General features: G+C 32.1%; 2 protein-coding genes across 2 annotated transcripts; one reads left to right on the forward strand and one right to left on the reverse strand.

Annotated features, from left to right (window-relative positions):
* Positions 1–2559: 2559 nt before the first annotated feature.
* Positions 2560–4639, forward strand: FH (frataxin-like protein). Its single transcript, XM_078984158.1, has 6 exons — positions 2560–2726; positions 3154–3470; positions 3689–3761; positions 3874–3921; positions 4016–4110; positions 4323–4639. The coding sequence occupies exons 2-6, from the start codon at positions 3214–3216 to the stop codon at positions 4450–4452; spliced, it is 603 nt and encodes a 200-aa protein (XP_078840284.1). The 5' UTR covers positions 2560–2726; positions 3154–3213; the 3' UTR covers positions 4453–4639.
* Positions 4640–23910: 19271 nt separating this feature from the next.
* LOC145035391 (uncharacterized) lies at positions 23911–24528 on the reverse strand. Its single transcript, XM_078983938.1, has one exon. It carries the CDS (start codon positions 24526–24528, stop codon positions 23911–23913), a length of 618 nt encoding a protein of 205 aa, XP_078840064.1.
* Between the last annotated feature and the right edge of the window lie 68 nt (positions 24529–24596).

The raw sequence follows: 24596 nt of genomic DNA on the forward strand, positions 1-24596 counted from the left end.
TGATAAATGTCTGTGGTAATTTTGAATTGATTATTTTTTCCACAAGTTATTTTATGAATTTTTTTTATTTTATTAAATTTCATATAGTATTTTAAGGTAATAATTACAATAAATATAATAATAAATAAATATCAATTCCATTAATTAGTTTATCTTTTAATTCCAAAAATTTTAAATTAAAGTTTAGTAATTTCTTTTGTTTATTTATTTAAATTTAAAAGATAAAAAACATTTCAATTTTAATAATACATTATTTTTCTTGTTTTCTTATAAGTTTAAAATTCTCTATTATTTAAACCTTCATATTTATTTATTTTTTTAATTAACCCTTATAATACATGAGTCTCACAACTAGTAAACGAATGAATGATAAAAATAAAGTTTGGTGGAGATTTTAAAATGAAAATAAAAATATAATTGATAAAATTATCAATGAACTTCTTTATATCGTTCAAAAAATATTATTATAATTGACTAGTGAAGGTTTTTATGTATATATTGAGTTACTACTTTTTGTATACATATTTAGTTCTTTTTTTTTTTTTTTTTTTTGTATTTTCGAGATTTTTTTTTCGGTTATATAATATTTTTTTTCTTTGTTTGGGTTAGATTTTTTCATACCCATATTTATCCCAAAAATCTATACTAATAAAAGAGTAGTTCTTTTGTCATGTGTGTCACTATTTTAAGCTTTGTAATTAATATTATGCCACTTGTCAATCTATTGATTCTCCTCTTAAATTTCAAAATTTAAAATTTAAACTTCTCATTTTAATTACATTAAATTAATAACATTTGAATAAAAAATAAAATAAAATTTATATAAATTATAAGATGATATAATTTTACATATTTATTTGAATCAACGGTTCTAATTTTATATATAACTAAAAAGGTATATCTTAATTAATAAGTTATTTAAAATAATTAATTAATAGTTTTGAATTTTTACTTACAAAGTTTAATTAATTTCGTAAGCGTGGTTCCCACGGGTTATAAACTAGTGCTATGAATAAAGATATAGGATAAAACTAGTTGAAATGTGGTAGCTGATAAGTGAGCAACAAAAATAATTGTAAACTTTTTCTTTTTTTTTGGAATGGGAACTTCCCTAACCGACCAGTGGCGGAGTTAGTAAATGGGTATCCCGAATTTACATTTAGGGTAACTCGAATTTTTTTTTTCCGGGATACTTGGGTTTCTCCGATTTAGTTTTAAACCCAAACATTAATCAAATCGTTAGCTAACCTCAAGTCTTGTTATATAAACATGAAGTTGAAGTATATTTTGATATTTGAATCGATATGGGATTCAAAGTAGATATCAAATGAAGTATGGGGATAGCAGATTTATATAATAGACAAAAATTGTTGAGTTTACATATATTTGGTGATGTGGGATAGAATAGCTGAAAAAATAAAAAGAATAGACAAAGGATATGTAAGGAGCAAGAATTGAACATGAAAGCTTTACTTTAATAAGTCAACACCTTAACAAGTAGCTCTAATATTTATTTGTGGTTATGATTGAAGGGACGCGTATATGTACATTATATCGAAAAAATTGAAGGATTCGTAAACAAAAATTACACTATCGAAAAAAAATTAGGGGTATCATGGGCTACCCCAGGATCCCTTTGGATCCGCATCTGGTACCGACTAATCCCCCGCTGCAAACATGAAACTTTGCCTCACGCATTAGAGTCACTACGGATGAACCTTCATGACCACAAAAAACATGTAAAAAACATATTTTAAAATATAAAATAGAAACATAATTTTAAAAAGGTTAATCAATTCAATTTGCAAAATTATAATAAATATTTTTGTTAAGTACTTAGCTTTTGAATTTGAAAGCATTTTGTTTAAACTAAAAGTTAAACTCTTATCGTCAAACAAATTTATTTCTTTTTGCAAGCATATATTGTTTTTGCTTATTTTGAATCTTTAAATAGTAAATTTTGAAATTTGTATGTTTTTAAAATATTTACGATATGTTTGTTAGTTATAATTAGATTTATATTTGGATGGAATTGGATGAATCCAATTAGTTACGTTAGACAACTGGTAATAATTATTCGGTGATTTAAAATGAACCAATACTATGCTAAATTTATTGGGTATATTCGATTAATCATAACTAATTGGATTAGATCAATTGGTCATATTGGTATACTAACACTAACTATGTTCATTTTAATGAATACCTAAAATAAAATTAAAAAATATTATTTTTTTAATTTAAAATTATAATCGGTCCACACAAAGTTCTTGAAGAGAAAACAAAAGATAAAAAAGTAGTGTGCAGAAAAAGAGAGAAGAAATAAAGAACGAAGAAGTCGTTTCAGTATTAATTAATGAAAAAATATAAAAATATAATGAATTAATACGTAAGAAAAATGTTGTGAAAAAACATAAAATAAAAACGGATTGTTTTGTTTTTAGTTTTACACAATAGAAGCCTAACTTATGGATGATAATTAAATCGAACTTAAGCAAAAAAAAAAAAAAAAAAATCATTTTCTATTTTATATTCTAAAATGAGTAAAATCCCCAAAATCTAAATTGTAGCCCTAATTCTTTATTCTTTACTGTCCACAATTGAATACCTTTCTGTAGCTCTTGTCTCCCTTCTCCACTCTCCGGCGAACCAGCTCCGGTATTAGGCGTCGGCAGGAAGGCACTAGAGACTGGAGAGGCGTTGGATTCACCGGCTTAGCTTTTAAGGTATAAACATTCCAACCCTAGCAGTTACTATTTCATCCTTGCAAATCCATCTGAATCTCAATCTAACAAATTTATTACAAACTTGAGATTCATAACATTAGATCATTGACTAACTTTAGGTTCAGAAAATTACTTGGTATTTCCTCATGGCTTATTTTACTCTCTCCTTTCTTTTAGTTGGATAAGCCATTCGATTATATTGCATTGTTGTGTAAATTGCATTAGCACAAGAATATCTAGATTTTCAAATTATTGTTGTAGGTGACTCTGATATCATCAAATTTCTCCCTGGAGACAACCGAAAAGTCTTCTGATATGTTTAATAGACTTAATCTGTTCCCATTGTCGCATTCGTGTCTCAAATTTAACCCTCGTTCTAATGAGACATGCATCTCTTCTGATATGTTTAATCTGCTTCCATTATCAGAATCAGGTTTTGGTGCATATACACCTTGAGGCTTGAGTTCAAAACCACCAAAAAGCAAAAATGGCTTCTTCTTCTTCTTCTTCAAAGTTCCTCAGAAGGTTATCCATATCTCTCAATTCCATACAGAACCACTCACGTTTCTCATCCTCTTCGTCAAATTCAAGAATCGTTCTTGAACATTTGAGTGTTGCTCTTCATCCTTCTTCTTCCCTTTCATATAATGATAACCATAGTCGTATTGTTAGTAGAGATTTCTGCTCTCAGACTTCTAATTTGAACCAAGTTCTTTCTCAAGGACCTGCTGCCATTGATTACAGGTTCGTAATTTTAGCTTATTTTACATACGTGTGATCATCTATATATTTGAACTTCTTAATGTAATTGTAATCCTACTTCTTGCTTAATATAATCCTAGTGTGGATGGAGTAATACTAGGAAAAAAAATTTATATTTAGTTCTTGAAACTGCTACATCTTAAACCATTGATTTAAACTTTACTTTTTTATAAGCATCTAATTAATAGTTGTGTATGCAGTTCTTTGCTACAAGAGGATGAATTTCACAAACTAGCCGATGCAACAATTCATGATTTATTAGAGAAGATAGAGGTAATAATTTTGGTGTAAAGCCATTAAAAAAAATTTCATGTTCATATTTGCAAGAATTAAAAATCATGCATTCTGATGATTGAGTGTTTTTCAACCTTATTTAACATAACAGGAATATGGTGATTCTGTTGACATTGATGGTTTTGACATAGACTATGGGGTTAGTTATGACTTATGATAATAAATTAATTTTCTTTAATATGTTGATCAATTATTTATGATAAAAAAAAATTATTTTGAATTTTAATTTACAGAACCAAGTTTTAACAGTGAAGTTTGGTGATTTGGGAACATATGTGCTGAACAAACAGACACCAAATAGACAGATTTGGATGTCTTCACCTGTCAGGTGCCAACCAACTCCTATATTCTTCTGTGTTTTATTAAAAGACCAAAATACCCTTGGTATAAGAATTGGTATACAATTGAATATTTAGTTGGAACACATACTACATAGATTATATATGTTTGAGTTTGTCCTATAATTATAAGTAACACAATTGAATATATGGGCAGGGTCTTTTTTGTCTTTTAACATGCCTTGACTTAATATGAATGCAGTGGTCCTTCGAGGTTTGACTGGGATCAAAATGGTGAAGGTTGGATATACAGGAGGACAAAGGCTAAACTTCTAGAAACACTTGAAAATGAGATACATCAACTATGTGGTGAGCCCATAAGACTTTCTTGAATGCCACGTGGCATGTTAATGATATAGGTTTACAGTTTTGAAGTCAATCTTCTTCTGCTATTGTTAATTGTTCCTAGTATTTATTTGTATCGCATGCAATAAAAGTTGTACATTGCTGTGGATTTGTTGACTATATACTTAAAGTTAAATACTTTGAAAGAAATGTATTACTACCATTGAAGAGACATTAGGTCGAGAAGGATTCTTTTGAAAATTGGAAGTGAGTGGACAATTCAAAGAAGAGAAAATAAATTTGGTTTTAGATTTGAAAAATGTCAAAATAGTTACATAGTTTAAATAATTTAATTTCATATTTAAAACAATTTATGATTTTTTTTTTCTGTAAGTTTTTATTATGTTATTTTCAATGGTTAACATTTCAAAAACTTTATTTTTGTCACATCAGATTTGCACCAACCTTTTACTAATCAAAATTTTTTTGTTATAAATTGGTGCCAATGGTTAAAAATTAAGGTGCTTATTAACGTATCTTTATCGTTTTCATATGTTATTTAAATTATCCTTGTATAATTTTCTAATTTTTTAGTCTACGTCATACTTTTTTGAAAATAATGTTAGGTCATATTAGTATCATAACGTATAAGAAAACGATTAAATAGTATGCTGTAATAATGTTTTTTTAATCTTTATATTTGTATCATTTTGAAAATATTTAACAATTAGTTTTTATGATAGAATTTCTACAAAATATTCAAACTATTTTGTATATTTAGGCGGTGTTTGGATAGGAAAAAAAAAATGTGTTTATTGCTTATTCCCATAATAAGTTAATTTGAGTGTTTGGATAAAATCCAGCTTATTAAGCTAAATAAGTTAATTTTAATAAGTATTCATTCCCATGTTTATTGCTTATTCCCACCACAAATAAGTTATAAACAATAAGCTAAATAGATAATCCAAACATTCTTAGTAAAATAGATTAAAATAATATATAATTATAACTATGGTGTAAAAAATAACGTGTTATGAAATATAAAAACCAAAATGGGCAAGAACTGCAAATGATTTTCAAATAGTAAAAATATTTTAAAGAAATTAACACTAGATATACTCTTAGCTTATGCAACATCACAAAAAAAACTAAAAAGAAAAATATTTAAATTAACATATTTGATATCAAAATTCAATAAACTTATAGAAAAAACATTATAAATGGTCCCTGTGTTTTTTCAGATTCTGAAGTTTAGTCTCCGTGGTTTAAAAATCTCATAAATGGTCATTGTGCTTTCAAAACTTTTGACGATTGGTCCTTATTGCTAACTCCGTTAAGTTATGTCCGTTAACTGAAGGGCATTTTTGTCATTTCACAACCACAGGGACCATTTATGATGTTTTCTTATATTTTTTTTAAAAAAAAAGAAAAAAATTAAATATAATCCCTTCTCTTCTCTCTCTCTCTCTCTCTCTCTCTCTCTCTCTCTCTCTCTTTCCGTTGACATTAAACACCGTCTACAGCCTCTTCACCTCTACTCTGCCTCTCACCTACTTTTCATCTTATCACCTCCGATCTACTCTACTTCCATTCACTTGCGCAACCAAAGGGGAAAACTCCATCTTGATTTGCTACGCCGTGGATAAGTGTGGCTAAAGATGATGATCAATCACACTTGTTATCCAACAATCGCTGCCGCCCACGGATGATGATCGAATAGTGGAACAACCTAGATCCCTAAACAACCACATCCTCATTCTCCTGTCAGCCAGACCCTCACATACCAGTGACGAAGCACCATCATCGCCACTACAATTTTAAGACCAGCAACCATCGCCATTCCTACTATGTCTCTCTCTCACAATTCTACCCGATATAATCCTCAACATCATCTGAAAGATATAGTATACTTGCAAGATCTGCAACACCAAGAAGGTCGCCATCTCTATGAGGCAAACACAAATCTGGCGTTCAAAATCCCTTCAAGCATCTGCCCTAACTGTCAAGAACCTTTATCCTTTCTCATTCTCTTTGTTTATCCTTCCTTCCAGGTGTGTATCTTCACATCTACGAAACCCCACTATAAAGGAAAATTGATTTACAGTTTAATTAAATGATTTACAATTTCAACCTTTGAGCGTTGAAACAAAGTATGTAAGGTTTACATTTGATTTTTGGATTTGACAATTTTATAATTGAAATCGAACATCTTGGTTTTGAAGATTTTTGTTTGTTTTGTACATCATGTGTATTTGTTCATGTGCCTGAAGAACAAACATGTCTGTTTCATCCAAAAAATCGACTTAGGTCTGTAGATATATATTTATGTGTGTGTCTAAAGAAAAAAAACCCATCCGATGGTGAAGATGAGTCAAGAGCCCAATATATATGAACTTTGATCTAAATAAGGTGTATATATGTTTTTATATTTATGTGTGTTCATGGTGAAGGTGGGTGAAGATCTCAGAGAGAGAGAGAGGGGGGAGAGATGAACTTTGATCTATATATATATATATATATATATATATATATATATATATATATATATATATATATATATATAGAGAGAGAGAGAGAGAGAGAGAGAGAAGGGATTATATTTAATTTTTTCTTTTTTTTTTAAATATAAGAAAACATCATAAACGGTCCCTGTGGTTGTGAAATGACAAAAATGTCCTTCAGTTAACGGACATAACTTAACGGAGTTAGCAATAAGGATCAATCGTCAAAAGTTTTGAAAGCACAAGGACCATTTATGAGATTTTTAAACCATAGGGACTAAACTTCAGAATCTAGGAAAACACATGGACCATTTATGATGTTTTTTCAAACTTATATATTGTTTTTCGTATGTTTTATAAATTTTAATTATACATATAAAATAATAATAATAACATCACTAGAAAAATGATAAGTTGATATGCAACTATGCAAATTCCTGAGACAAAGGCCGTTGCACCAGCGATAGCGTCCTTACCCGCCACGTAAAATGAACGACTCCATCCGCCTTAACCAATTATCTTTTTTTTTTTTAAATATGTCATCGCTAATTATTCATTTTTTGGCAAAATATTGTTATCTAAACAAAATATAATATATTTTAGAATGACAAGTTTTGATTTTGATATACAATTTAATAATATATATATTCTGTTAATATTAAAATATTATATTGCATGTTTTTTTTAAAATATATATTTGTGGATCAAGAGGAAGATGTAGATGGGTTTGAACACAAGTTGTCGTTATATGTAGGAAAGGAAAATTTCGATTAATGAAGTCCTAAATTCTTTTTGTTTCTTTATAGAAGTTGTTGAGAGGTGAGAGAATCTGTTGATTTTATGGCCACACATACATCTAACCAATCTTTCTCCACTCATTCTTCTTTTTCTTTTCTACTTCTCCTTCTTTACAAAAAAGTCCTAAGTCCTTTCATGTCAATGTTTTTTTTTTTTTTTTTTTGCATAACTTTACTAACCAAATAAGAACATATATGATTTAGTCTATGGTAATATCTTGTAATTAATATTGGATCATGTCAACTCACATTGAACGAATCCTAACCGACTGAGTGAGCCAAAACCCTATTAAAGAAACCAAGCTTGTCGTTTTTCGTTAAAGTTGAACACGATATAGACACACAACTTTACATGAATATATTGGAAGCGGAGAATAGGAAGTTCCTTGGTTAGGACACACTAGAAGATATGTCAATCTCAATGTATAAAAACATATAAAAGATGTGTCAATCTCAATGTATCTCATTGATGAAACAAAAGAATGGCTACAAGATGTGTAGCACCCAAATTGTCCTACCGCGATGTAGGTTTGACAATCATCTTTTAGATATTTGGGGTTAATAACACTTTTAAATTTTAAGAATCGTATTATACATTTTTAAATCGAAGTATTTAGGTGATACTCCCAAATCCTCAATTGGATAATACTCCGAAGTTCGAGAACAAGAAAAGAGAATGAGAAGCATGTTTTTCTTTTGTATCCTTATTTTGACCAAAGAACGCTTAAATGTCTCATGTCTAAAACTGTCACAAGACAGTTGCACCAATTATAACTGACACAAAAAATTCGGGCATTTAATCACTAGATAAAAGCATAAATGAAGGGTGTCTTAAAACTGTCACCAACAATCAAACCTATAACCATCAGATAAAACACCAAACCGACGGGTAAAACAGCGGACTGTACGCATTACGACACGTTTCGATCGTCGCAACTTGTTGGAAATGAATAGTGTTTTTACGACGTGTTTCGATTCATCGAAAGTGAACATTACCGTTCAAACTAGTTCTGATTCATCGGAGCTCATCAGAGCTATTTCTATTCCGAAAATCGGAATCCATCTCCATTCCAAAAATTGGAAGCTATCTCCATTACAAAATCATATTCAGCTCCGAAATTTATTTCAATTACAAAAAAAATTTTGTCCTTACTTTGAATCTTGTATAAATTTAAATAGTTGTGTAGTCGATACATTCATTACCTGTTTAATGTTCTTCAAATTTTATTTTGATCAACAGGTCAATCAATTACAATTAAAAACAATTAATGAAATAAATCACCAACATCATTAGACAAAAATCGGCAACCAAGGGATAAATTGTTTGATGTTAAAGCTAGAAAATAAATGTAGTAAAAAATACATATCCATCATGACATGACATGACATGTAAATGTCAAAAAGAAATAAAATATCATTTTATCTTTTATATTTTCATTCATGTTCCTATCCTTGTTGAATGAAGAAAAGTGTTATATTTAATAAAATTAATAATATTTTAAAATATTTGTTATCATTTTAAAATAAAGAAAGATAAAATGAAAGAAAATAAAAGGGTGTTTAATTTTTCAACGTGAAATTATGAATACAAATATAATCTGAGTCTACAACTCTATAGTTAACCATTGGAGCTTCATTTCAACACCACCAAAAACCATATACAAAGGACCCAAACCATAGCTATCAACTACCAAGGAGTCTCAACCATTCACCCTCCAACCTACAAGGTCAAAACGAATAACCAGCTAATAAGCAATGTTAAAGTGAAAATTCAATGTTGAACTATTTCTAAAGGATTAAAACTACTTTATTAGCAAATAAAACGGAACATTAATTTTAAAACAACTAATAATGTGTAGAATTAAGACTAAAAAACTATTAATTTTAGAAACTTTTAAAGATAAATACTTTATAATTCTAAATGAAATTGTCAGATTATAGACAAAATTATGCAGTTGGTCTATGTGGTTTTGCCAAAATAGATTGATTTAACACAACTATCTAATTTACTACGTGTTTAATCCACATATATTTATTTCTTGCGTGGTTGGTTCTTGTGGTTTCATTTTTTTCATAGATAATCTGAAATTACTATTTTTTTTCCTTTTTGATTGTTTTATTAGTTTTATTTCTCTTTACTAATTTAAATTAATGTTTTTGTTATTAAAAATTGACCCACCTACCAAAACTCTAACACCCCACCGCCTCATCACTAGCCTCCTCTTTCTTGTTGCTAGAATAGTTGGATAAATGTCACAAAATACTTAATTTTGTCCTTGTCGTAACTGTTGTGAAGGTGACATCAGTAAACATGCTAACAAATTGACTTATGGGAATGATCACTCAGACATAAATCAATTGCCAGAAACAAAAATACATACACACAAATCAATTTATGGGTGGTGACGGTCGTTGACGGTTTAACCGAGAGAAGAGATATGAGAGAAAGATGTAGGGTTTTAGGTGGCATATCACATCTGTTGTGGAAATAGTATTGGCGGACCAGATATTAAAACCTTCTTTTAGATTATTCTCATTAAAAAGTGATATTTTTACTTACAATTTTATAGATAAATCACCAAAAAATAATTATATCATAAATTTATATGAAGCTTAGAAAATGATAAGTGAAAATAATAACATATTAAAAGTTAAAGGGCTATTTGTGACAATCAGGTGAAACTTAGGTTTAACTAGAGATTTGACCAACTTAATAACTTGAACTAATTTTGTAAAGATTAGGATGGAGAATGACCATTTTGGAAGTTAGTTGAAGCTTCTAAGTTAGATTGGAGTTACTTTGAAAGACCTTTTTACAAAGAGGGACCAAAGTGACAATTTAGGAAATTTCAAAGCTAGTTAATGGGTCTTCTCTTCCATTTGCTTGGGAAGAACGTAATTGAGAGAAAGGGAGAGAGCTAATGGCAATTTTGAGCCTCAAGAGCTTCTAGGATCGATGCAACTTGGGATTTGAATGTCCAAGCAAAAGAAAGAGGAATCAAAGGCTTTTTAAATATAATTTCTCATCCTCTAACTATATTTCCGAGTTCATGATTGGGGTTGAACCACAATGTCAAATTTGGGTTGAACTAATGATTAGGGTTTTGGTTTCTAATCTCCCTTTGAGTGATTTCAATGATTCTAATATTAAACCAATCGTTTCATTGATAGTTTTGGTGATTTGGGTAAAAAGTTTGAACCCTTGAAAACCCAAAATTAGGGATATTGTAATTAATGATGAAATGGGATTGGTTTCTATGACCTAGATGTTAGAAAGTGGGTTATAAAAAGGTTTGGAAATTCTGAGAATCATGTTAAACAATTTCAAAATAAACGGAAACCTAAGAAACAGAAGAGAGATTATTCAAGACGTTATGAAGAAGAAGAGTACCAACAACTGATTTCGAAAATGATCATATAACCAGAAAAACTTCCTGTCTTAAAACTGCCATAATAGTTTTATGTCTAAAATCTGTCCAAAAACGGTCATAAACTAACTTAAATCCGGGTCTAGAATATGGATCACAAAACTGGGTACATTTACCCCGCCTGCGGCTGCCGCCCCTTCGACCCCGCTCCCAGGGCGCTGCCCTCGGACCCCCGTTGGTTCAGGCGCTTCGCCCCTAAAAAGCAGTATACTTTCAACAAAGACATAATTAAACAAATGTGCACTCTACACCATACCGATTTATTCAACAATTATCAAAGTGACGTTAATCAACAAATTAACCCCATTACACTTAAATAACATTAGTGATATAAAATCACCAACATACCTCCCCCATTTAAGTGTAATCTTGATTAACTTAACATTAAAATCATAACAACAACAAACTAATGCATAAATGAAATATCATGACAATTGAATTTCACATTAGTATATTATCATTCCAAATATTCGAATATCTGGGTGTCATTAAGGATTGAACCCTTTCTATTCTAAGTGAATAAATGAAGATAATATACGCAACAGTTTAGATTCTCAACCTTTAACTTGACACTATATTTTACTAGCTTGTGGCCCATCCTTCAATAAACATATCAAAGCCAAGTCCTAACTTCTTGAAGCAGCTAAACTTCATGCTTATATAGGTAGTCCTTTTATTCTTGCACATGCAAATGCAATTTTTCAAAAGAACTATTAAGAATATAAATTCAACCTCCTCAACTTGCAGTACTGAACACATACCTTGGGATGATAATAATAATGTGTTCCAATCTTCAAATATCAAGCTTTCCACATTGAATTCAACATCTAATATTACATTAGATGGGAATTGGGTATCTCAATATAAAAGATTTTAAGTGGAATTTAAACCCATCCCTACATCCGCCTTGTGCACAAGATCTCTTGCTAACCCCTTGGTGAGATGATCAACTAAATTCAACCGAGTTCTTACAAACTCCACAGATATCACACCAGTCATTATGAGCTCACGAATCATGCTATGTCTAACACCTAAATGTCTATACTTTCCATTGTACACTTGACTATACGCCTTAGCCAAGGTTGCAGCACTATCACATCTGATAGAAATGGTAGATATCGGTTTGGGCTATAATGGAATTTCATAAATCAAATTCCAGCTGGCATCTGAATAACCTTCCAAAATATAAGGATATCCACTATAAGTTAAACCATAATTAATGGTCCCTTTCAAGTACTTGAATACTCTACTCACAGCTTGCCAATGATGTGAACTAGGATTACTAGTATATCTACTAAGCCTTCCCACAACATATGTTATATCAGGCCTAGTACTAATCATGGCATACATTAAACAACCAATAGCCCTTGAGTATTCAAGTTGAGACACTAGAGATCCTTTATTAGGTAGAAGCTTAAGAATATGATCTACAGGAGTGCTAACAGGAGAAAAATTCTCACAATTAAACATTTTCAATATCTTCTCAATATAATGAGATTGAGAAATTGAAATCCCATTGTTTCCTTTTCTAATTCTTATACCAAAAATTACCTCAACCTCCCTCATGCCTTTCATATCAAAACTAGATGATAAAAATTTCTTGGTTTTATCAACTTCTTCTAAATCAGTACCAAAAATCAACATATCATCTACAAATAAGAAAATCATGACTCCTTTACCAGAAGTATCAAATTTGCTATATACACACTTTTTAGCTTGGTTAATGCAAAACCATTAGACAAGACAACGTCATCAAACTTTTGATGCCATTGTTTTGGTGCTTGTTTCAAACCATATAATGATTTCTTCAACTTGCACACTTTGTGTTCATTTCCAGGCATCACAAACCCTTCAGGCTGTTTCATATATATTTCCTCATCCACGTCACCATTCAAGAATGCAGTTTTCACATCCATTTGGTGAATCACAAGATTATGTATAGCTGTAAGAGCTAATAATAATCTAATAGTGGAAATTCTGGCAACAAGAGCGTAAGTATCAAAGAAATCAATGCCTTCCTTTTGTCTAAAGCCTTGGATAACCAATCTGGCTTTATACTTATCAATTGTGCCATCCACCTTCATTTTTCTTTTGAGGATCCATTTAAATCCTAATGCCTTGCAACCAGGAGGTAAATTAAACAATACCCAAGTATTGTTATGCATGATAGAATCAATTTCATCCTGAATTGCTTCTTTCCATAAATGAATGTCCCTAGAAGCCATAGCTTCACTAAAAGACTTTGGATCCTCCTCATTATTAAAAAATATTGATGTTGACATATAGTCTCATTCTTTGTTCCTTCAACTAGATAAAGTTGAAAATCAGATCCAAAAGACTTAGCTTTTCTAGCTCTGGTGCTTTTCCTAGGTTCAAGTATAGAAATTGCACCACCAGAAACATCTTCAGCTTGAGTAGTACTCTTGCTGAAAGATTGATGAATCATATCCCTTGGTCTAGGTATAGATGTAAATATTTCTTCATCAAAGATAGCATCTCTTGACTCTATCACTATGCAGTGGCGGAGCCAGGATCAAAGTAAAGGGGTATCCCAATTTTTTTTTAGGGTAACCTAATTTTTTTCCCGGGGTACTTGGGTTTCCCGGGTTCGGTTTCTGTTTTAAACCCAAATCTTAATTGAATCCTTAGCTAACCTCAAGTCTTGTTATATAAACATGAAGTTGAAGTATATTTTGATACTTGAATCGATGTGGGACTCAAAGTAGATATCAAATAAAGCATGAGCATAACAAGTTTATATAATAGAAAACAATGTCTGAGTTTACATGTGTTTAGCGATGTGGGATATAATAGCTTGGAAAATAAAACAAAAATAAACAAAGAATATGTAAGAAGTGAGAATAGAACTCGAAACCTTTTCTTGAATAAGCTAACGCCTTAACCAACAAACCAGCTGTTTGTTTATATTTATAAGTGGATGGATGCCTATATATACACTATACCAATTTTTTTTGAGGGATACGTAAACAAAAATTACACCACCGAAAAAAAAATTGAGGGGTATCCCGGGCTACCTCTGGATCCCCTTGAATCCGCCCCCCTGTCACTGTGTTTACAGACACCGAGTCATTAGATTCTAAAACATAGAATCTATATGCTTTGGAATGCTCAGCATATCCAGTAAAGATACAATCTATACCTCTCTCAGCCAATGTTTTCTTTTTGGGTTCAGTGAGCCTTACAACTGCTCTACAACCCCAAACTTTGAGATAACTTAAATTTGGTACCTTTTTACACCAAAGTTCATAAGGAGTATTTTTACTCCTTTTATTTGGAGTTCTATTCAAGATGTAACATGCAATTAACATTGCCTCACCCCAAAACCCTTCACTTAAATAGGAATATGACAACATGGATTTAACCATTTCTTTCAAAGTCCAATTCTTCCTTTCAGCTACACCATTTTGTTGTGGTGTATATGGAGCTGTGGTTTGATGAATTATTCCAGTTGATTCAAAATAAACTGGATCATAATACTCACCACCTCTATTAGTACGCAATACTTTTATTAATTCATTTTTATAAAGTTCAACTTGTTGTTTATAAATTTTAAATTTATCAAGTGCTTCATCCTTAGAATGTAGCAAATAGATATAACAATATCTAGATGCATCATCAGTAAAAGTAACAACATACTTCTTATTTCCAAGGGAAGGTGTTACATGTAAATCACATAAATCACTATGTATAAGATCCAACACCTTGATTTCCCTAACAACATCTTTGAAAGGTTGTCTAGTGATTTTAGTTAGCATGCATGGTTTACATTTTTCATTATTTTGCATATCAAAAGTAGGAATTAAACTCATTTTAGACATGTATTGTAATCTCTTGTGATGAATGTGTCCTAGTCTAGCATGCCATAATTTAGATTTATGAAAAATATTGCTAGTACTACTAGAAGCCATGCAAACAGAATTATCACTAGAAGGATAATTAATATTAAGCCTAATCATTCCATTACATATATAGCCAAATCCCATAAAAACCATGTCTTGACAATATATACTTGTCACTTTCTAACACTTGTTTGTAACCACACTTATTTAATACAATTTCAGACACAAGATTCTTACGAATCCCTGAAACATATAAAACATTGTTCAAACACAAACATTTCCCAGAAGTAAAAGTAAGTAAAACAGATCCTATGTCATTGATTGGTTCAATTGCAACATTTCCCATCTTCACAACATATCCATCTTCAATTGGTTGAAAGTAGGCCTGTAAACGAACCGAACGTTCGGCGAACCGTTCGTGAACTGTTCGGTGGAAAGTTCGTTTATGTTCGTTTATTTAATAAATGAACGAACATGAACAAAAATTATCGTTCGTTTAGTTAAATGAACGAACATGAACAATGGTCTCGTTCGTTCATTTATGTTCGTGAACGTTCGTTTATGATGTTCATTTATGTTCGTTTATGTTCATTCGTTTAAGTTTATTTATATTCATCTATATTCAATTATTTTTTATTATATTGCTATATTATATGTTCGTTTATGTTCATATATGTTTAATTGTGTTTTTTTTAATCTTTGTTCGTTTATGTTTGTTCGTTTAGCATGTTCACGAACATAAATGAACGAACATGAACAAAGTAATTTGTTAAACGAACGAACATGAACAAGAAAATCTCGTTCGTTTATCCGTTCGTGTTCATTTGTTGTTCGGCTAACTTAAACGAACGAACATGAACAAGACCTTGTTCGTGTTCGTTTGGTTCGTTTACAACCCTAGTTGAAAGTCCTTGAACCAATATAGATCTTTGCAAACATGACTTGTTGCTCCCGATCAACCCACCATACAACTTTATCATCCTGCACATAAAATGCTTCAGAAATCACGGAAATATAATTCTGAATATATTTAGAATTCTGCATGAGAATAAAAATCTGACCTCGTTGGTTATCTGGATCCTTTGATCCACTTGGTCCAACACCATCATTGTTCACTTTGCAAAGACGACAATCTTTCTTGAAGTGACCCGGTTTGTTACAATTCCAACAAACCAACTTAGCCTTCTTGTTGGAAGACTTGTCATCCTTTCCTTTAAACTTCCTTTTTCCATTAGACTTCTTGGGATTCTTTGAACTTTCTCCTTCCACCATGTTCACAGAAGAGGAACCAACTTGGTTCTTGCCTTTAGGATTGTTATCAAGTTCTTGAGTCCTTATGGACTCTTCAATCCTTAAATAGATTCCAAGTTGAGTCAAAGTCAATTCTTCTTTGTTATGTTTCAAATTATGTTTAAAATTCTTCCAGGAAGGGGGCAGTTTTTCAATGATCACAGCCACAAAAATGACTTCATCCATTTTCAGATTGTGTTGAGAAAACTGTCCCAAAATCCTTATCATTTCATGGAATTGTTCCATAACAGGCCTGGAGTCAATCATCTTGTAACCCATAAAGTTACTAACAAGAAACTTCTTACTAGAAGCATCTTCAACCATGTACTTGGATTCAAGAGAATCCCACAGTTCTTTAGCAGATTCGAAATTTTGATAGATATCAAAAAGAGAGTCAGACATACCATTGAGAATATGACCACGACATATGTAATCATCATTTTCCCACTTTGATCTTCTAATTTTTGCCTCCAAAGGTTCATCTTCAACATATTCTGGTAAGACTGGCATGGGTGTACTCAGAACATATACCACTTTCAGAGTGAGTAGTAAGGAGAAAATTCATCTTCTTCTACCATCTACGGAAATCTAGCCCTTCAAACTTGTCCAGTTTTTCATACTTACTTGTCATTTCCTTCACAGAATCACCATTTTCCATGATCACAGAATTACTTTAATCTTTGTTAGAAAGTGGATTATAAAAAGGCTTGGAAATTATAAGAATCGTGTTAAACACTTTCAGATTAAAGTATTTGGGTGGTACTCCCAATCTTTAATCGGATAATACTCAGAAACTTAAGAAACAGAAGAGAGAATATTCAAGATGTAATGAAGAAGAAGAGTACCGACAACTGATTTTGAAAATGATCATATAACCAGAAAAACTTCTTGTCTTAAAACTGTCCAAAAAAACGGTCACAAACTAACTTAAATCAGGGTCTAGAATATGGATCACAAAACTGAGTACATTTACCCCGCCAGGGGCTGCCGCCCCTTGGACACCGCTCCCAGGGGCGCTGCCCCCGGACCCCCGTTGGTTCAAGCTCTTTGCCCCTAAATAGCAGTATACTTTCAACAAAGACATAATTAAACAAATGTGCACTCTACACCATACCGATTTATTCAATAATTGTCAAAGTGACATTGATCAACAAATTAACCCCATTACACTTAAATAACATTAGTGATATAAAATCACCAATACTAGATGGTATTTGGTAGCAACAAATCCAATTGAAATGTTCAAATTCATCTATAATGATAAAATCATGTATAAACATGGATTTGTATGGATTTTGGGAGAAAGTGTGACGAAAACAATGGAATCCTTTGTATGTGAGCATTTTATGAGTATATGATAATCATAAACATGATTTGTGTAACACCCATAAAAATCATGCCAAGTTTCAACTTTTTCAATACATTTTAAAACCATTTAACATTACAATATTGTTTTCAAAATAATAAACATCAGAGTATCCCAATATAAAATCATAAAATCATAATAGTAGGAGGAGCGGTAAAATCATGCCTTGGCCTTCCCGCGATCACTAAAAGTACCTGAAACAATAATCGATAGATGTAAGGTTGAAGGCTTAGTGAGTTACCCCCAAAATACCAACCAAACATAACCATAATCATATCATATATCCAATACAAATACAGAAAACAGCATGCATAATGAGCTATTAGTCTGACTGGACCGAATCTCGGTCCTCAATCTATCTGGACCACTCTCCGATCCCTCGGCACGTCTGGACCACCCTCCTCGGGGCCTTTAGCCTATCCGGACCGCTCATTGGGCCTTCGGCCTGACTACATATTCCCGACCCGAGCCTGCAGTCTACCCGGTCTGCCCAGGGTGTCTTGGCCTACTGCATACAACATGACCTACCTCAACCCTTTCCCCCAAACCAACATACATGTGCACATACATATAAACAATTAAGCATGCAGATCTAACTGATCACTAATCATGGCAATCGTCCTATACCCAGGATACCGATCTAACCGATCACTAACATAGCAACCATCCTATAACCAAGATATTGATCTAATTGATCTCTAACATAACAACCATTCTAACTACCAGGATGTAAATCAAATAAACATATCATGCAATAAACCCGGATGAAAATCCGAATAGGGCTGACATTGGTGCCTTAGACCTTGTTGATATAGTGAGGAGAACTCACCTCGCCAATGTCGACTCAAAAGATAAGCTCAAACTCACGGATTACCGCCAAAAACTCCACCACCTATATTAGCCACACATCCATGTTCATAAATTTCTAAGATACCCCCAGAAGTTGGGTCATAACCTGTAGGTGTTAATGAACTTGGGTGTTCATTCACTGTATTCCATCCCCCTCATGGTTGCCTTATTTGACTTATATTGTTGAGGAACCCCCGAAGCATGTGTTGTCACCCCGATGAAATATTCTTAGACTAGGTCCCTTGTGTTAGTTATTTTAGGGACATAAAGTGAGAATAACGGGAATGGGTATTTGGGTTATTGTTGGTTGATAATAATTAATTTAATTATTTATTGTGGGTTGAAAACCCTATATGCTCACCAGGCTCCCAAGCCTGACCCACTCAGTTTTATTTGTATTACAGGAAGTGGCGCAAGGGCGTAAGATGGATGAACCATCAAGTTGTTTTGTTTACAAGTTTGTATATGTATATATTTGTTGAATGACTTGTAATGTTATCGTTTATGCTTATTGGTCTGTATCGAAACATGACACCCCGAGTTTTGATTATATAATGAAAATACATTTCTTTTATGAAATGCTTTGGTAAACATTGTTTTATCATGTTTTGTTTTTGGGAACAAATTCCGCAACTCTTTCAAATCAAAAGGATTTACTCTGAAATTATTTTAAAAGCATAAATGAAAATCGGTCTTTTCTGGCCGATATTTTGGGGATGTCACATTTTCCCCCTTGCAACCCGACAAGTTCACACACATCCAACGGTTGGGAAAAACCCTAACCGACTCGTCGAGTCACTCTACTGACTCGTCGAGTCTATAATAATCTTCAACGGACCCGTCGAGTTGTTCATCCAACTCGTCGAGTTTAGGACCATCTTCATATGACTCGCCGAGTCCCTTCAATCCTTCATCCATACAGATGCTTTTTAAGATATGCAAAGGCTCCATACTGCAGATTTAAGCTCCTAGGGCATGTCTATCATGTAAAGTTGCAAACTTTACGTGCATGCAAGATGATAATGGACCAAAACAAGCTAAAGGAGTGGCTTATGGTAAGTGAAAGATCATAGCTTTGATAAAGACTGAAACTTTATGATACGGAGGGGCTAAATCGGAGTACCACCACACAAAACCCTAAAAAGGGCCCCAAACCCATAAATGAAGAGATCTAACTAAAAGAGAGCCAAGGTAACAAATTGTTACCTACAAAATGATGCCAAGACAGAGAATAATTCGGATCTACAACAGCCCCTTGCTCTAACTTCTTGAACTCCAAGCTTTTTACTCTAAAAATCCCTCTTCCAAGCTAAGAAGCACAAAAATATAGAGAGCAAACACGAATTAAGGTTTCTGAATTCAAGGGAGGCTGTAAGACAGACTAAGGGGAATAAGTGATCCTTAAATAGGGTGTAAAACCCCAAAAATTAGGGTTTCATCTTCCAACTCCTACTTGTTGATTCCTTTCTTGGACTCGGCGAGGAGGTCACTTAAACACGTGGACCAATTTGCTGCTACTCGACGAGTCGGGCAACCAACTCGTCGAGTAGATCTTCAATTAAAAGATCTTATATCCAAAAGAAATCAATACCTGGAAATTGGGGCGTTACAATTTGATACTAATAACATGATTTAAATGCAAAAACATGAAGACTTGAATGATATGCAGTTGAATTTATGGAGTATTTGACCATAAGGGCATTTTGGGAATTTACTATGGAATTGAACAATCCCTTTGTTGTTATGAGCTTAATATAGGAGTAGATTGTGCTATAACAAGTTTTATGCATTTGACAACACCCAATCATGCAATAAATGATTTGGTAATAAGTCATACAGATTGAAGAATGTTATTGGGTAATTTGAGCTCTTAACCCTTTCAATGGAGTGTTTATAAGCATTGAAGTGTAATGATGGAATTGCAGATTCCATGGTTAAATTAAACACTAACAGTGAGATTTATTATTGTTTTATATGCTTGACCACATTTATAAGAGTGTTCAATAAGTTGGGAACAAGCTTTGTGATCTTTGAAATGTTCAAGTGAACAATAGACTAGTAAACCTTCTTATGGAACTTGAGGATTTACATGTTCTTAAATGGTTTCAGTGAGCACTTATTGAATTAAGTGGGGTGTCTTAGGATGATAAAACACCTCTTAATCATGTATGAGAACCTAAAGAAATGGTACAAAGTGAATGTGAAAATGGTCTTTAAAAACTATGCAAAGTAGAGTGTTATATTGAGAACATTCGAGATTTTTTTTTGTACAAACCTCATTACACGGGCTGTGTAATTAGTTGATTAATGCCACATAAATTTTGCCTAACTTTTGCATATGAACTCGGACTTACGTGCAGTTTTCAACTACGTTCATATTTTCGCATAAGGAATGAGATGAACCAATAAAATTTAGTAATGGAACATTTGAAGGGTATTTTGGTCATTTTGATTGACCTTTACTTACTTGTCGTATAAGTGGTATTTGAGTCTGTTGCTCCAAGGAAATGAACTAGAAGATGACTAGCTAACCTTTGTGTGATTGAGGTGAGTACCTGTTGGCATTTTCCCACTTTGGATTACATGGAAAAATGATTTGATGATAATAAAACACTAATGTTTGATATATGAAATGTTTTGTAATGAAAGTTTTAAATGTTTTTGGAAAGGATAATTTGAAAGAATGTCGTGAAGGCAAGAATGTTTTTGAAAGCAAAGAACATTTTGGAAGATCGAATGTTTTGAAAAGGTGTTTGAAATATTCCGAAATATAGATGCTTTACATTTGATATGAGTACTTTGATACTAACATATGAATGTGTAAAGCTTATAAAGTAATGACAATGAATGACAAGTAATGAAAAGAATTGGAAAGTAATGAAAAGAAACATGATCGGGCCATGATGCCTCATAAGAGGTCTAGAGGAACCTACTAGGTTGGTACCTTTTTGTCGTGAATAAGCATAATTTCATGGTGGATTGATTTTGTTCTTTCTACCTTGGTCTTGGAAATGATGCCTTGGTGGGTTGATTTGTTCTTCCTACCTTGGTCTTGGAAATGATTCCTTGGTGGAATGATATTTGTTCTTTCCACATTGGTCTTGGAAATGGAAATGGAAAAAGAAGCTTTATGATAAGAAATGACACATACGATATGAAATGTTATGTTATGTATGAAAATGACTGAAAATGCTTTAAGGTATGAAAATGATTGAAAATGCTTTATGATATGAAAAAGATTGAAAATGTTTTATGGTATGAATGAAAGGGTTTTTTAGTAAAACGTGATAAATGTTTTTGGGTCACAAACTCACGTAGCTCATGAGACATTATTTTCTTACGTATCTCCTTTTAATATCATGCATCCTAGGTTGTATTCGAGAAGAAAGATGATAGATGGAAGTAGAAATTATGAGATAAAGAACTGAGTTGAACTTGTTAAGTTCCTTAATTATTGTATTGATGTAATTCTTATTTGCTTGTTATGGTTATGCAAAGGTGTCTAATGATAACACCCAATATTTTAATTGTAATTTTTTATGGGACCGGTTTTTGTTAAATTTGGATTAAAACCCGAAATGAGTTTTTATAACCATAGCATTTGAAAGAGTTTTAAAAAGTTTGAAAAAATTTGGGGTGTTACAATGTTCATACACATATTTATAAAGAACACATTGATATAAAGATCTCAACCAAAATATATTAGTTTTTAACGAGATTAATCTAAACGAAAGTTATAGTAGACACAAATACGAACGTGTGAATATAAAATTCATTAAAATTTAAGAACATATGAAGAAGTTGCAACGTACAGAACACAAAACCTAAGCCAAACTATAAGTCTTAAGTAACCAAGCAACTTCAGTTGCGGTGGCCATAAATATCATCAACCCTGACAACCTTATTAATTATTGTGTCACGTAAGATGCTATAAGAAAAACCAAAAGAAATTTGTCATAAATACTAAGTGTGTACAAAAACAACAAAATATTATTTTACAACAAAAAGATATTAAACACTAAATTTACACAAAAATAGTAACAACTAAATTTGTACAAAGTAATAAATATATATCCCATTAAATCTTTTTTTTTTTTCGATTTATTTGAAGTAACCGGTCATAAAGATTTAATGTGTATATATTAACAAGTTGAAAAAGTATATATATATATATATCAAAACATGTATTATTCTTATAAGCAATCATCATTTTCTCTATTTTTTTTAGTAATCAGATTTTTTGTTATTAAATTGATTTTTTGTTACTGTAATTATATGCAACTCACATAGACATAGACACGATAGACTTGGTCTTAAATATTATAATAACGAAATATCTTGATTGTTTGGAAGTTGGAAGGAATCATAATACTAGGAAGCAGATATTTTCATTTGAATTATTATTATAATATGCGAAGAATCAACCTAATCAACACTCATCCATACATAAATCCACTTTAACAAATTGTGTGTTGACATTTACATTTAATCTCACCCACTACATTTTGTAAGGTTGGGAATTGAAGGACATAAACATCTATCTCAATCTCAATCGCAATACAATACACACAAACACTCGCTATAATTTTATTATTATGTTATGTCTACATTCATGCAATGTTACAAACAAAGAACAAACACTTGGATGGTTTTTGCTATAATAAACTTTGGAATTTATTAGAAGTAGAAAAGTTGAAAAGATGTTACAATGAGTATTGTGTGTGTGGGGCCTCATTTCATTTTCATGGTTTTGAGAGTGAGAGCGTAAGGCTAACAAATGTGACACGCAACGCTTTGCCGACGGCTCACGTTTACCAACGCCACAGCACACCCACATACCCTCCTGACCTCCTATGCTTCTGATTTCTGAACATGTGATATATGTATGGTTTCCGTCGACTGACGTTGGATACTATGATTATAAAAGAAAAAAAAAAAAAAACCCACTCGATTTGCGTACATACGCAACCTCATAGGTTGGGTTAAGAGGCGATAAGTAATACAATATTTAAAAACTGAAGGTCTAAGTTTGAAATTTCGATAAATATTATTTATTTAAAGTCGCAGCATTTAATTGATTAAGAAATATTTATATTAGGGTAACGGGTAAACGAGCAATAAATTGTGTCGCAATCTCTTTTTTGGATGGCAAACCTAATTCTTTTAAAAACAACATCTAGAGATCTTGGAGTCATAACATTACAATGCATGACCCGTTGGACTCTATTGAGTAGCTCCACAGCTCTGGCGCAAAGAAACCGAAAGTATCAAATGCAAAGGGTATAAATGCAGTGGCGGAGCCAGGGTTAAAGTAAAGGGATATCATGAGAAAAAAAATCGTGTAACATGCAATAAGAAAAAAAAACTCCAATTTCATCAGACATAAAGCTCAAATTCTATCACAAAGTTACGTTTTAAAGTTTACCTCTCCGCTCTTTCATTTTACGAAAGCGAGTAATTATATTTTCAGTCTTAACATTATCTAGTGCTTCCTTTTCTACACTACAAATCAAAGCACAATTTATAAAATCGTTATCTATTCTATTACGCAAATCGGTTTTCAAAAACTTTATTACTGAAAAACACTGTTCAACGGTTGCAATTGCAACGGGTAAAACCAAAGTTAGTTTTAATAATCTATGAACCCATGGAAAAGAGAGGTGCTTCCCAGTTTCCACCAACAAACAAGAGAGGTCTGCAATTCCCTTCAAATTGAAAATTTTCTCATCATGGAGCAAAGAGTGATAATAGATATCAATTTGCCCATTAAGTTGCGCCCTTTCTGAATCGTTAAAATCGTTTTTGTATATCTTGTTTAACTTTAACAACTTTGCTTTATCAAAACTAGAAAACGAGTCACAAGGACTCAAAGTCGCCATGTTCTCTATCAAATCCGTGCCAACTTCACTAAATCTATCCCCAAATTCTTGAATTTGCATATCCAAAATCGTGTTAAAAATCACAACTTCAAAATGATGTTGATTAGTCTTATTGATCCTACGCTTTCGTGGGGTAACATAATATTCTGACATGTCCACAATTCTAATACTATGCTTTTCACAAAAAGCACACACCTTGTTCCAAATTTGTGGAAATCCAT

Source organism: Lactuca saligna, chromosome 3 (assembly GCF_052625555.1).
Source record: "Lactuca saligna cultivar CGN05327 chromosome 3, ASM5262555v1, whole genome shotgun sequence".
Classification (NCBI taxonomy): domain Eukaryota; kingdom Viridiplantae; phylum Streptophyta; class Magnoliopsida; order Asterales; family Asteraceae; genus Lactuca; species Lactuca saligna.